The 15791-nt window shown below is 35.2% G+C and overlaps 1 protein-coding gene and 1 long non-coding RNA gene across 2 annotated transcripts in view; one reads left to right on the forward strand and one right to left on the reverse strand.

Annotated features, from left to right (window-relative positions):
* LOC145284783 (uncharacterized) overlaps positions 1-15791 on the forward strand; it is a 103382-nt gene that overhangs the window by 34709 nt on the left and 52882 nt on the right. The window lies entirely within an intron of this gene.
* The window catches only part of LOC145284781 (cilia- and flagella-associated protein 52-like), a 56947-nt gene that overhangs the window by 25351 nt on the left and 15805 nt on the right, over positions 1-15791 (reverse strand). The window contains exons 5-6 of the mRNA XM_080133748.1: positions 8384-8483; positions 2359-2591 (exon numbers count right to left, since the gene is read on the reverse strand). Coding sequence (XP_079989874.1) covers positions 2359-2591; positions 8384-8483 — 333 coding nt within the window. The remainder of the gene's footprint in view (positions 1-2358; positions 2592-8383; positions 8484-15791) is intronic.

Here is a 15791-nt window from a genome sequence, read left to right on the forward strand (position 1 = left end):
TCGACATAATATAATTTTTATATAATCTTGAACAATAATTAAAAGAAAATTAATTTAAAAACAGGAACATAGAAAAACAAATAAATTTTTAAAAATGGCAAAAATGATACAAACGTTCAAGATAGGAATGTACGGATGCACATCTGGGGGGGAAAAAAAAAGAAAACTAGCACCCCCTCCCTCTTTTGAATTACATGACGTCATTTTCAGAGAGCCTTTCGACTGGTGGAAATTCTAGGCTTCCGTATATCCATGTTTACAAAACTCCCGTTTGTTGTGATTTTGCAAAAGGCAGAATCTCTCGGTTTTTGAGCTAATTAAGCTATTTTTTTGTACAAACAAGGTGTTTGTTTGTTTTTTAATTAATTCAATATCTTAGGACTTTTCTTTACTAATCATCTTTGAAATAGACCCAGAAAACTAATATTTATCTTTTAAAGGATTTTTACAATGAATTTATTTAACTTCAAAATTTAGCTGAATTGGTTGTGTACAAATTTTTTTTTTCTTTAATCTTTCAAACACAATCAAAAAGTAGTTGGAAACCTTAAAAAAAAGTATGATGAATCGGCGTTTAAAACTAGGTCCCCTTATCTTTATTCGTCAATTTTTGCCTGTACCATTGGTTTGCCAATTCCATTCTCTTTAATCTTTGTAGCTTCCAACTCCCTTGCTATAACGTCTCAACATTTTCAATCAAACTTTTAGCAAGGATTATATTAATAAGCTGCTAGAAATATTGAAAATGAATAGAGAATTTAATTGTTTTAATACTTTTTGTTTCTTGCTAAGTAAATAAAACTTATTTTAATGCATTTTCCAAAATATAAAAGTACAAAGGAAGATTAATCTTATACCGCTCAAAGGGAGGTAACTGGTAATTTTTATACTAATTTCTTTTTTTTTTTTTTTTTTTTCCCCCCCCCGATTGCTGACTCAAAGAGAGATGATTGATGAGAGAAAAATAAGGTTGAGACTTCTAGTCTTTCCGCTAAAGACGAACTATAAGTGAAATCTCTGAAGACATTTTTTTACATTTAAATTTCTCATTTTTTTTAGTATCATTTTCTATCGAAAACTGCTTTTTTCACTTTTTTTTTTTTAATTCGCATCTACAAGTGAACATACTGACAAATTCAATCGAATAATTCTCTTAGATTTCCGTGGATGCTTTTAAATCAGGTGAATTCAGTTTTTGGTTAAAACAAACAAACAAACAAACAAACAAACAAACTACATTCGCTTTCATTGTCCATCCTTATAAAAGAAAGAAATAAACAAAAATCCCTCTACTAGGTAAAAACTGTTAAATTTTACGAGTGTGTGTGTATTTTTGCTTTTGGTCATGTATGGATGTTAATACGAGTTACTTCCCTTTAACTGTAATTACTTCCACTATCGTCATTGCCTGCAACCTCCCACCACATAATCACATGGTACGTCCTAGTATCCTTCTTCAGTGTTAATAAAGATTTTACGTTCACACACGTCTCTCTTCTCTTAATGTACTCATCAATCTCTTACTCATATTATTCTTCAGTCACATACAGGTGTTATCTGCATCATATAAAACTTGTGTTATTTTTTTTTTGTCTATGAAAATCGCTCCAGACAGGGCATTAAGCCATTTGATGTAAGGAGTTAAAAAAATATATATGCTACTTCAAGGTAAAAAACTTGGCAACAATAAATGTTAAATGGAATAGATTCTGGCTTAGAAAACAGAAATTCTCTTTGTCAGAAACATGGTATGTTAGGTCCAAGATCCACTCTCCTTGAAACAAATTTACGAAGCAACGACCCCCCCACCACCATTTTCCTTACAAAATATGGAAGCACAAATGTGTAATAATCCAGACTTAAGATGGAACAAAAATTAAATTAATAATATTCCTAACAGACGTGAGAATAATAGTTTTGATTTTAATTGAAAAGCAAGAAAAACAAAAATGTTGGTCCTTATTTAAGATATAAAACTCTTATATTAAAAAAAGTAAAAACATTTTATAAGGAAAGTAAAAATGTTTTAGCGTCTTAGTGTAACTAGCGAAGTTTATTCCTCAGCATTCAAAATAAAAATGTTTAAAATAGTTTCTGCGCATACACTTGCCCGAATAAAAAAAAACAACAACAAATAACATTCTAAGTCAATCCGATGCATTTCCCTGAAGTCATAAAAACTACTGTTTTGATTTACCCTTAAAAAGACAGCCATGATCTTTATGAATTGTGAATGCAAGAAAAACAAAAATGTTGGTTTTTCATTAAAAACAAACAAAACGCTTATATTAAAACAAGAAAAGAAAAATTAGCATTTTATATGAAAAGTAAAAATGTACTTATCACAGAATGACTTACTTGGTTCTTTGAAATTTGCTACTTTTATCCTTTACAATGGCGACAGTGCCATCACCTGCCCCGGCAAGTAGCTCATGGTGACCTCCTGTTTTGACAAGTAGTAAACTTTGTACTCCCATGGAAAACAATTTCTTCGGCGGCCCAATCACTGCAAGAGTTGAAGTTCTCATGGTCACACACAATATGTCGCCAGTTGTTGTTCCACAGTAAAAATAAGAATCATCCTCTTCAACCTGCAGGAACAAATCAAGATTTTTTTAGGAAAATACTGATGAATTCCTTTTAAAGGATAAAACAATTTCCAGTCAATTACCGGAGACAGTACTGGAAAATAAAAACCACAAAACCCTTTGGGACATGGCGCTACAGACAGATAAACTCATCCAAGTAAGTAGATTGGTCATCATAATAATTAGCAAGAAGGAACAAAACTGCCAAATTGTAGATTCTATCATCTCAGCAGCCGACAGGATGAAGATCAAATAGATGGAAAAAACAAAGCAAATACACGGAGCGTGTGAGATAGCTGAAAGGGATATGGAACATGAAAAAGTCAATGCCAATAATTGTAGAAGCCCCAACAAACCTGGAAAAAAATCCACGAGAAAGTGTAATCAAGGGCAAAAACTGAGACTATACAATGGATGTAAAATGATGTAAATAGCTAAAATCTTACAGAAAATCCTTGAATGCAGAAACCAACCTACATAGACTATAAACACTAACCAGCCATATGGAAATTGCAACAAAAATACAACAAAATTATGGAAGGGACAACAAATAAACCTTAGAACTGAAACTGCAAGAAGTCTTATAAATTGTACTCACCCCTTAAAAAGATGGTATCAGCCTCACACAAAATAATTGTGAAGGATTAAGGAGGATGGAAAGCCTGAGGAGAAGACCACTAACTAGAACTCCATTGGAAGAGTGGATAATACTAGGATATCTTGGGAGGTGGGGGCAGAGTGCCACTCAAGTCCCAGTAAAGACTAATGGCCAATGCCAGCAAGACATCAATGACAAGCGGCTGTTGTGATAACACAAATTCATTTACAAAGGTTATCAAAAGATGTAGATAGTACTGGAAATCTGAGGAGACTTGTTGTCACTTAGACTCAAGGGAACACCACCAATTATTGTTAGTGGGTAATATCTGATGATGATATGTGTGAGAACTCCTAGTGAGTACAAATAATAATAATAATAATAATAATAATAATGCCAAATAGTCGAGAAGGCTCAAGGAGGATGTAAAGACTGAGGAGAGAGCACAGACCAGACCTCCACTGGACAAATCCCAAGAGAACTGGTCGCTGCTAGCGAGAAATCAATGGTAAGCGGCTGTTGCGATAATACAAATTCATTTGCAAATGTTGTCGAAAGAGGTGGAGAGTACTGGAAATCTGAGGAGACTTGTTGTCACTCAGCTTCCAGGGAACACCACAGGTTGTTCTCAAGGAGAAATCCTTTATGACCTGTGTCATAAAGCTCCTTGTGAGCTGATAATAATAATAATAATAATAATAATAATAATAATAATAATAATAATAATAATAATGATAATAATAATAATAATAATAATGATAATGATAATAATAATAATAATAATAATAATAATAATATACACAAAATATATTATACAACATACAATAATGTTGAAAACAGCTGAAATCTTAAGGAAAATCCTCGACTACGAAGATTAATTCACATGAGTTACAAATGTTAACCAGCTATATGGAAACTACAACAGAAGTAAAACAAAAAGATAATGGAACACCACATGTAACCAAGAAAACTGAAACTGCAAAATTGTAAGCTAGCTAATCCCCACCCCTAAAAAAATTGTAGTGTCAACATCGACTGGTATCACACAAAATAGTTAAGAAGGATCAAGAAGAATAGAAAGACCAAGAAGAGGACTGAGAATTGGGGAGGCTTATTGTTACCCAAATTCCAGTGAAGACCAATGGTCATTGCCAACAAGAAGTCAATGGCAAGCGGCTGTTGCGATAATGCAAACTCATTTATAAAAATTATGGAAAGAGGTGGAAAGTACTAGAAATCTGGAAAGATTTGCCACCCAGACTCTAGGGAATATCACTATGATTTCCGATAGTTAATGAAAAAAAATAGAAAATGCCGGAATTCTGGGAAGACTTGTCACTTGAACAGTACTTGTCATTGCCACTTAGCAATCACCAATAATGACTTTTCTGAGAATTTCTATTGAATAAATAATAATTATTATAATAATGATATTTGTAAAAGGAAGCCATCCCTTAATCCACTCCTCCATTTTGTAGTTAGTAATTAAAAAATAAAATATGCTGGTCTCTCTTTGCACCAATTTTTCTATACAAAGTTTTAAATTGTCTTTATTTCTTTGCTTCACTGAAATTTGTCCACTGTATCTCTATGTTTTTTTTTTATTATTATTATTGCAACAACAAAATGTAGTTGCTGATTAAATTTTTCACTAATCTTAAACAAGAATGGATCAGTAAAGTCTGAATGGGAAACTAGACTGGAAACTCAAATCAGCAAACTATAGAAATAATCTAATACTGTAAATAAAGCCAAAGAGATCAGAAAATGATGAAGTGAAAAAACATTTGCTGACAAAGAAGAAAGGCAAAACTAAAAATATGAAGAACCAAAACAAAAGATTTGTATTATTTGGATTCATCGGACTACTGTTCTCATCATGAGTGTGATTTCACAACATTTTGGCCGATGTAACGTTTGACTTTCTTCAGGTGTATCTTGTCGAACTCCGGAATGTTTCTGTCAAACTCATAAATTTGGATGGAATTTCGAGCGGAACCTTTTATTTACTTCACAGGGGTAGCGTGCTCTTATTCCATCAGCCATGACTGGATAAAGCTCGTAAGTAATTTACAATTGTATTTTTCAGTTGCCCACACTGAGCATGAACCTTCAACCTTGAGGAGAACATCACTTTTTACAATTGTAATGGTTTTGGGTCTAACGTGTGTTGGGATCTCAGATGGGAATCCCGTGTGTCGATAGCCCGGGGTTAGGAATTTCAAATTGAAATTCTCCTTCCAACTGCAAGTTGTAAAATAAAATAAAAAATATGCAGCGTGCCGGTTATGACGATATTACAACCAAATGTCACTTGTCAAGGTTCGAACCAGCATTATCGTCATGAAACACCTTAACGACATTCACGGTTAATTATTAGAATAAGGCAATAAGAACGACGATGACACAATCGAGTATGAACGTACTAGAAATACATTAATTCATTTACATGAGTGTAATACAGGTGAATGCAAAACAAAAATAAAACAACAATAATGCTAATGGGGGTGCAGACAATATTACGGGTCGAGATGGGAGGGGGACGATAATAAAGTTTGTTCATGGGGATGTATTGTCTCTTCTCCCCTCCTTTTCCCTTTTTTTTTTGAATGAAAAGAAAAATTTAGTCGCAGTTATTATTTAGAATCAGACAGTCACGTATATCTTCTTTCATTGCACATGGCAAAAAGTCAATTTATGCATAACATGAATGATATTTTAGCATAGAGACATGGGAGCGGGTTGGGCAGATTGGAGTGAATGAAAATTGATAAATACTTAGCTTCTTGATTATTGTCTGGTCCCGACGAGCATCGTTAACACAATGTCTTTTCTTCTTCGTCACCATTCTTTTTTTTTTTTTTTTCTTTTTCTTTTAACATTATTCCTGACGAGTGATTTTAAGCATAAGATTCTCCCTTGGAGGGATATTCGTCTCCAAGAATAACATTCAGCCAAGGTATATTCAAGCTTTGAGTTGATTTCCCTTTTCGGTCCAATGGCGATCCGCCGATCCGAGTTGAATGGACTATATTTCACCTGTGCGTCTCTCTACGCTGGTGTTAACCCCATTTTCTTCGGGGCACTCATTTTTAACCAGTGTTCCCCTGGCTGTCCATAGCCCAACTAAATTTCTGACTCAAGTCTTTTTATTTATTTTTTGTGTTCCCTTCTGAGATGGGTGGGTTGGGGTTTCTGTCTGGTTTACATCCGTTATGTTCGCCGTCTTGTCGAAAGGTGGTGGAGATGAGGTGGGGGATCTTGTCTCTGTGATTTTCTTTGCGTGGGTGGATGGATGGAGGTTGGGGATGGGGTGTCTGCTTGACTAATACATACATTTATCATGACATGAAAGGAAGAAAGGGGGGGTATTGTTTTTCCTTATAACACAATTGATTTTTCAAGTACTTTAAGCACCATGGGTCCTTGCAGAAAAAAATTCAGAAACAAAATAAAAGATACTAGCAATGGAAGGAAGATTAAAAAGATGCAGATACAAATTTAAACAAATAAAATGGGATTTTTGGAAAATAATGTAACATACTTTTACCATTGTAAACAGAGGACAAACTAAAACAACCTGAACTGACAGAAATAAGACAATTTTGGAACCATGTATGTGGAAAGTAACAAGACCAAAACAGCAATGACAAAAAAACAGAATTACTCGTAACAAAGAAACATTCAAACTAGTTATACCTATTTTGCATTGCCCAAGATGCAACAAAGTTATTTTAGTTTTAATTCTTATTTATTTGCACATTTTTAAACTTAAGGTAAACAACTTCTATTATATTTTTCAATTCAAAATATCTTATCTCCCTTAGTGATTTTCATTTTTAGGTGATTATTTATAAATGTTTCTTATTGGTAGTCATTTGGGCTGGTCTAAATAATATTTTAAAATAAATTCTCGTGAATTATATTTCTAATAACATGGTACCAATGAAAGTGGACTAGTCAGAAGTAAAGTCTTATTTGTCAGTTTAAATGCTATTTGGTCTTGACAAGATAACTTTATATATTAGATGCCATTTAGTATTTATTTTCTAACTAGCGAGGGCAACCAGCATTGCCTGGGTGTTTGGAGGTATAAAAGGGAGGAAAAAAAGTGTTGGTTGGGAGAGAGGCTCGCACCCGTGACGAATATTTTTCTTCCGACTACTGTTCTCATCTTGAATGTTATTTTTAGTGATGGGATGATTCCAATATTTTTCCCAATTCCGATTCTTTATAAATTTCTAAATATTTAACTACAAAGTTGTTATTTTTCCCGATAACTGTGAAAACACACATGAAATGTGCATATATTTTCTAAAACGTAAAAAGAACACACTTGTGGGGAATGATCTAAAGATTTTTAGTTTTCCCGATTCTGATTAATCGTCCCAACACTAGTTATTTTCACCATATTTTGGTTGATATAACCTCTAACCTTCTTCAGGTATATCTTGTCAAACTCAGAAATCTTTCTGTTGAATTTGGGAACCTTTCTGTTGAATTCAGGAATCTGCACAGAATTTCAAACGGAACCCTTTATTTAATCCATGGGGGTAGCATGCACCGAATTTTGCCAAGTACCACTAACGTAATGGATAAAGTACTTGGTAAAATTCTGTTGTAAGTTACACTCTTCTGAAGGTTGAAGATTCAATCGTCAGTGCAGGCAATCCTAAAAATTAATTATGAATTACTTAGGGTTTTTACTAAGTCATGACTGATGGAACAAGAACATGCTACTCTCGTGGATTAAATAAAGTTCTATTATTTTTATAAAGAAAATCATTTGCAAGCATATTTAAAAATGTCGCAAATTTGAATTATTTGGTGTTATCACCCGTGTTCTTTCAGACTGTTTTCAACATGGCATTGCAAAATTGTTGCTCATAGTTACACCATAACATCAAATGTTCTGTTTAAAAATAAAACTTCTTGATTAATTTACATGATCTTTGGAATATGATATTTTCTTTCCATCATAGGTGTGTATATCATACAGATTTTCTTTATTTTTTTGTTTTTTAATATAGGGTGAATTCTGGAGAAGCACTGAATAAAGATTCATAAACCAAATTATGTATTCTTGTTTTCATCAGACTTTTCAATAAAAGTTACAAAATATTTGGATATAAAAATTAATATTAAGTGTTTGTGGAAAAAAAATATTAGCAAATAGAATAAACAAAATTTTTCTCACAGCAATGCACTGAATGATTCGTTTATAAGGTCGCAGCTTCACTTCTGTTGGTCGGATTTTATGGTTTTTCACATCAAGTTCCCAAACGCGCAAACAATATCTGTGAATAAAAGTTCAAAGAATACACTTCTATTATTTACAGTCAAATGATTAAACTTGATTATCAATGAATGAAGTCTAATTACTGATGTATACGGAAACGAAGTCTAATTAATGATGCATACTAGAATGAAGTCGAATTATAAAATACTATAGCAAATAAAAAGAAAACAGTTTAATAAAACTATTTCATTGTGTTGTAGTGTTGCGACGGGTTTTTGATAGTTAATGACACAGACTGACGAGCTGCTATCCAGTTCGTTTCACAAAAACTCACTTTCAGTGTTGATAACTTTCACCTAGTCATTCCTGAAATTACCTAATGCCTTAAGTGAAGGAATGATAAATACTAAAATGGCTGGTATAACAAGTCAAACTTTACTTTAATTTGTTCAAATGGAATTTAGCAATAAAAAGAAAATGACTATCATCTTGTTATTCTCACAATGTTTTAGACAATGTAACTGCTCATCTCCTTCATGTGAATCTTGTTGAACTTGGGAATTTTTATGCCAAACTCCGGAATTTATATTGGGAAATGTGTTGCAACTGAAAAAGTTTTAAATAATAATCACTTCTAAGCGACATCCTCGAGGTTGAAGGTTCTACTAAAGATAACTGTCTCAACAAAGTACATTAAATATGTAAAACTATTGTAAGAAATTGAAAAATCTTTTGTGGCATAGTAAGACGTCAATGATGGTCCAAAACTTGAGGAGGGTGAATTCTTGTTTCGAAAATATCAAAACAAAACTACCAAAATGCTTTCCCAACTGCACAAATTTTTACCACCATTGTGCTTTTTGTAGAAGACTAGGATATAAATACCCTAAACTCGCTACAAGAAAAAATAATGAAACGAATTGAATGAAGGAAACAAAGAACTCAAATGCTGGAATAAAATAAACCTGTTTATTTTCTGTTGAGAAATGAAAGTCTTGGGTGTACATGTGTTCATTCAGCCGTTGATGACTACGCGCGTGGAAGGAAAGGGGAATGCAATAGAGAAATGCAAAGTGGCAAGCCGGCCTGTAGGAAGAGAGGGTTAAGCTCAGTAGAGCGTCGCGCACATGTCTGTTTTGATGGACCAAAGCCGAAAGGGGAGATAGAGTGAGAAAGTCAATCCAGGTTATAGAGATAGAAAGCGTATAAAGTGTACGTACTGCCTGTTGGCTTTTTGTCCCACATAGTAGCAAGTGGTGTGAGGTATGCGCGTGCGCGCATGCTGAAAGGGCACGCTGTCGGTCCGTAGACCGTCCAGCTAGGAGGCTGGTTTGAAAAGGGCTGGAAACAGCTTATCTCTTCCTTTTATAGGTGTTTCCGGTGTGTCTTTTGCGCATGTGTGGATTTCCTTTGAAAGGGGAAGTGACGTCATCCATCTGTGCATGTTAGCGTGTGTGTGTATACACGTGAATGTGAGTGTATGCACGCGAACGTGAATATATGTATGTGTGTGGACGTGGGCGCATATGTTTGTGTGCGCGTATGTATATGACAAGTAATATAGCTTGAAATGTGAACGCGTGTTTTTGTGTGAGACCAGTGGCGGCTCGTGCATGGAACTGTGGGACTGCAGCACCCCCAAGTTATTTCTACACAATATTAATGATAAAACTAAAAATAATACGTTTGTTTATTATTATTATTATTATTATTATTATTATTATTATTATTATTTTATTTTTTCTATGTGTACATTATAAAATCATTAACTTTAATGTCGGTATCTCCAAATTCATATAATAACAAAAATAAAACTTGCTTGGAGCTGTTAAATTCACAGTTACACTTTCTTAATGAAATTCTCTTGTACGCATGCGCGGATTAGACGCTTTATGTTAATGTAGACATTGGTTACCTCCCTTGCTTCAGTTACATGGTTACCTCCCTTGCTTGTGGTGATATAAATAGGAGTCGGCCATCTTGGTTTGGTCAGTTCGTTCGTACAGTTTAGACAGACTACAAGTGTCTCAACAAATGGTAGCAGAGATATCCCTCTGTGTGCGACAAAACGAAAAAAAAAAAAAAAAAAAAAAAAAATTTTTTTTTTTGTACAGCTTGTCTGTAGCACTAGACAGATCGGATATCGGATATGGCAACTTCGAACAAACAACCTCCATTGTTGGAGGGGGAGGATGTTTACGAGAACTGGAAACAAGACGTTGAAATGTGGTCGTTGTTCACGGATCTTTCTGAGGAAAAAAAAGGGCCAGCAGTGTTTTTGACGCTACCACCGAATATTAGAGAATGTGTCCGTGAATTGCCAACAAGTGACATCGGCGGACGAGATGGCTTGAAGATCTTAATAAAGAAACTGGATGACATATATTTAAAGGATGAACACACGCGCGCTTACATGACTTTTAAGGAATTTTACACTTATAAAAGATCGTCAGGTACCAGTATAAATGACTTTCTTGTTCGTTATGAGTTTTTGTACCAAAGATTAAAAAAATTCTACATTATTCTACCGGAAGGAGTGCAAGCTTTTCTTGTTTTGAACACGGTTAACATATCGGAAGAGAACGAAAAATTAGCGCGGACAACGTGTTCTGTTTTGACGTATCAAAACATGAAGGAATCGATAAAGAAAGTATTTGGTGACATTTATCGTGATGAAAATGTACCGGCAGTGAAATCAGAGCCCGAAATCGTCAACTATAATTATTCTAAACCGGGTAACAACAAAAGGCGTTTTCGTCGAGGACAATCTAATCCATGTGACCGAAGTGGAAACGTGTTGTTGTGTTACAAATGTCAGTCTCCGAACCATCTAATTAGAGAGTGTCCTAGAAATACGCCCAGGTTTACGGAAGCGACAGAACAAATACACATTACGTTGTTCATTCAAGAAAATATTTATTTGAACAGTACAAATGAAAAAATCTCAAATCTTGTAAAGGAAACATTTGGAATGGCAGTCTTGGATTCTGCTTGTACTCGCACACTGGCTGGCGAAGTGTGACTTGATGTTTATTTAGATACTTTAAATGAAAGTGACCTGCAACTAGTGAAGTATACGAACTCAAACCGGAGTTTTTGTTTTGGTGATGGAGTGGCTGTCACAGCAATTAAAGTTGCTAAATTTCCGGTTACACTCGGAGGTATAAGAGTTTATATCGAAGCAGATATTGTGAAAAACGACTTGCCTCTTCTATTAAGTCATAAATCAATGAAGACAGCAGGAATAGTGCTAGATTTCCGGAAAGATATGTGCTGGATTTTTGATAAATGTATTGAACTAAAGACCACAACTTCAGGGCACTATTGTCTCCCCTTAACAAATAAGTTGTTGGATCATAGTGGTACTAAGAACATTGTATTACATGTTCAGAATTTTGGTCAGTGTTCTTTCACAGAAAAAAAAAAAAAAGCAGAAAAACTTCATCGACAGTTTGCTCATGCCTCGAAGGAAAAACTTGTTTCCTTGGTTAAAAAAAGTGGCAAATTCAATGACAAGGAATTTATAAAGGCGATTGAGGAGGTTTGTGAAAACTGTCAAATTTGCCTTAGATTTAAAAAAGCTCCACTGCGACCGGTTGTGGGATTGCCTCTTGGCAATAGATTTAATCACACAGTTTGCATGGATTTGAAAGAGTTCATCCACAATGAGGTGTGGATACTACATCTCATTGATGCCGCTACCAGGTATTCAGCGGCAACATTGATCAAAACAAAGAAGAAGGAGGAGATCATCAAAAACATCTTTATGATGTGGATTACCTATTTCGGATCTCCTGTTCGTTTTCTGAGTGATAATGGGGGTGAATTCAACAACGAACACTATAGACAGATGAATGAAAAACTCAACATAGAGACCTGTACTACTGCCGCAGAAAGTCCATTCAGCAACGGTACTGTAGAACGTCATAATTTGATAGTTGCTGAGGCAATGAAAAAAACAATTGACGATGAGAAGTGTGAACCTGAAATTGCCTTGGCATGGGCTATTTGTGCAAAAAATGCCCTCCTCAATTACTCTGGACACAGTCCAAATGAACTTGTATTCGGTTTCAATGTAAATACACCCTCAATTCTGACAGACCAGTTACCTGCTATGGAGTCCTCTACTACAAGTGACATGGTGAGAAAAAATTTAAATGCTCTCCATAGTGCAAGGAGAAACTTTTTGGAAGCTGAATCCAGTGAGAGAATTAGGAGAGCTCTCAGGTCTAATGTCAGAACTTATGCTGATGAAGATTATGCTACCGGAGACCAGATCTATTATCGGAGGCAGGGTTTTAAAGGATGGCGTGGTCCAGCAAAAGTGTTAGGCAGAGAAGGCCAGTTTGTCTTAATCAGACATGGCGGAGCATTTTATAGGATGCATCCGTGCCAATTGATGAAAGTGAATAAAAACAACGAAAAAAGAACAAAAAAAAGCTGAAATGCTGGGAAACACTACAGAAGGGAAGAATGAATACCTTTCAGTTGAGGAGGAGGAGTTGCAGAATCAAGTGGTAGAAAGTGAAGATATAGACAGAGAAGAAGTTGTTGATAGTTTTACCAGTTTAAGAGATAAGACTGAAAAACCTGGCCGAAATAAGACCATAACTTATAAAATAAATGGAAGTGGGGAGTGGAAGAAAGGAAAGGTTATGTCAGTACAGCCTAAATCAACTGGCAAATATAGTCATTGGATCAATATAGAACCTGAGGATGAAAACGAGGATCAAGTTTGTATCAACTGGAATCATATTGATCATTGGAGAGAAGTGCCCCAATATACTGAACAGGAAAATGTAGTCCTGCTCACCGCTGAACAAGAGCAGTCGAAAGCTGTAATGGATGCCAAGCATAAAGAAATAAAAAACATGAACACCTATGAAGTATTTGAATGTGTGCCATACACAGGTCAAAAAACAATATCCACAAGATGGGTGATTACTGAAAAATTCAAGGATAATCAGAAAACAATGAAAGCTCGCCTTGTAGCACGAGGCTATGAAGAAAATAGTAATCTGAAAACGGACTCCCCAACATGTAGCCGTGAAGCTATGCGAATGGTCATGCTAACCGCATCAATAAAGAATTGGATGCTGCAGACCATAGATTTTACCTCAGCCTTTTTGCAAGGTGGTATTTTAGAGAGAGATGTGTACCTGAGGCCACCATCTGATGTTTGTCCTAAATCTCAAGTGTGGAAATTAAAAAGATGCATCTATGGATTGAATGATGCTCCACGGGCATGGTACAAGAGAGTTACTCAGGCTTTGATTGAATTAAAAGGAGTAGCAAGTGCTTATGATAATGCATTGTTTTTGTGGCATGATATTAAAGGAAATTTGACTGGAATTCTTGCTATGCACGTGGATGATTTTGTTTTCTGTGGAAACACAGAGTTTGAAAGGGATGTGATTGCAACATTGAAAGAAAAATTTAAGGTGGGATCTCATGAAAGTGGAACATTCAAATATGTTGGACTGAATGTTAATCAACAGGAAAATGGGATCACTGTAGAACAAGATCTATATGTATCTTCCATATCTCCAATAGAAATAAGCAAAGGGAGGATACTGAGGAAAAATGATGAACTGAATGAAGAAGAAAAGCATGAGTTGAAGAGACTTGCAGGTCACATGATGTGGGTTTCAACTCAAACACGTCCTGATATAGCTTTTGATGTGTGTAAAATGAGCAACACTGGAAAGCATCCCAAAGTAAAAGCCTTATTTGAGGCGAATAAAGCCTTATCAAAATTGAAATCCAAGAAGGGTTCTATAACATTTCCAAAATTGGGAAAGCCCTCAGATTTACACATTTTGTGTTATACTGATGCCTCTTATGCCAGTCTGGAAGATGGATCTTCACAGGGTGGTTTTGTTGTCTTTATTGGAGGAAGTACTGACAAAATGGCCCCCATGTGTTGGGCGTCAAAGAAATTGGACAGAGTGACAAAAAGCCCATTGGCCTCAGAGACTCTTGCTCTGAATGAGGGAGCTGATGCTGGTGTTTTGACTGCGGTTATGATACAAGAGGTATTTCAGTTATCTAAATTGCCAGACGTTCTCTGCAGGACAGATAATGCATCACTTGTGGAGACATTGAATTCCAACAATCTGGTAAGCGATCGACGATTGAGAATAGATGTAGCAAGGCTGAAGGAAATGAAGAGTAGAGGAGAGATACAGATAGAATGGATTAAGGGTTGTGATCAGGTCTCTGATTGTTTGACCAAGGCAGGAGCTTCGTCTGAGCTTCTAAGGGACTTGTTAAATCAGAAATAAATTATTCACTTGAGGACAGCAGCAATGTTAATGTAGACATTGGTTACCTCCCTTGCTTCAGTTACATGGTTACCTCCCTTGCTTGTGGTGATATAAATAGGAGTCGGCCATCTTGGTTTGGTCAGTTCGTTCGTACAGTTTAGACAGACTACAAGTGTCTCAACACTTTAGGCAGCCGATGAAAGCTGCTTAAAAACTGTCGCTTGGCACAGTTCCGTGTCGTGAAATTCGTTGTTTGCTTAGAGTGTGCGCCTGTATAAATATGATAACATTGTTATTGCAAAAAAAAAAAAAAAAAGAAGGGAGGTTTACTTATATTTTTTAAAATTATTATTAAAATCTGCACATAAAGTGTTCTTGTACATAAAATATTGTGCTATTTTTTTTTAAATACGCACACTTTTAGCGTTGGGATTTAAGTCGGTAGCAGATGGAAATATATAATATGCAGAAACTGTTTATTTTAATTTATTAGGAATTTAGTAGTGAAGCTAACACGCGGCCAAGGGTAAAAAAAAAGTTTTTGCGTATTATCCATTTCTGATTGATTATTTGTCTTTGTTATATATTTGAATATTTATTTGAATGTTTGTTTATTATTTGATTAAATATTTATTTATATATTCGAATTCCTTTACACGATATTAAAAAAATATGTAAAATTTTTAAAGCAGCACCCCCACTAATCTCAGGCACGAGCCGCCACTGTGTGAGACTAGAAAAGGCTTGTGCATTTTCCTTCCACCTCATTATCATCATGCCACGTCTTTTAAGATGAATCAGTGTTTTTGCATCAACTTACAAACAATTACGAAAACAAAGCAAAAAAAAACACAACAATGAGAATGCAATTTTTCTCTCTTGCAAACAGCTGCTCAACAAGCAAAACCACATTTTTTTATTCTGCTTCTCTATAAAAAGTGTCTCATCTTTTAAAATGGATTGATGTTGGTGTATGAAATTTACAAAACCTGATCATAAACCCACGTCACTGAGCATACACCGTTTTCTCGCTTGAGATTGCGATCAGCAAAGCCTTGCAGTCACTTCAGATTCGATAAGTATTAATCTTTATCATTACT

The sequence above is a fragment of the Euprymna scolopes genome, chromosome 9 (genome assembly GCF_053919585.1).
Source record: "Euprymna scolopes isolate OS-2025 chromosome 9, ASM5391958v1, whole genome shotgun sequence".
NCBI lineage: Eukaryota > Metazoa > Mollusca > Cephalopoda > Sepiida > Sepiolidae > Euprymna > Euprymna scolopes.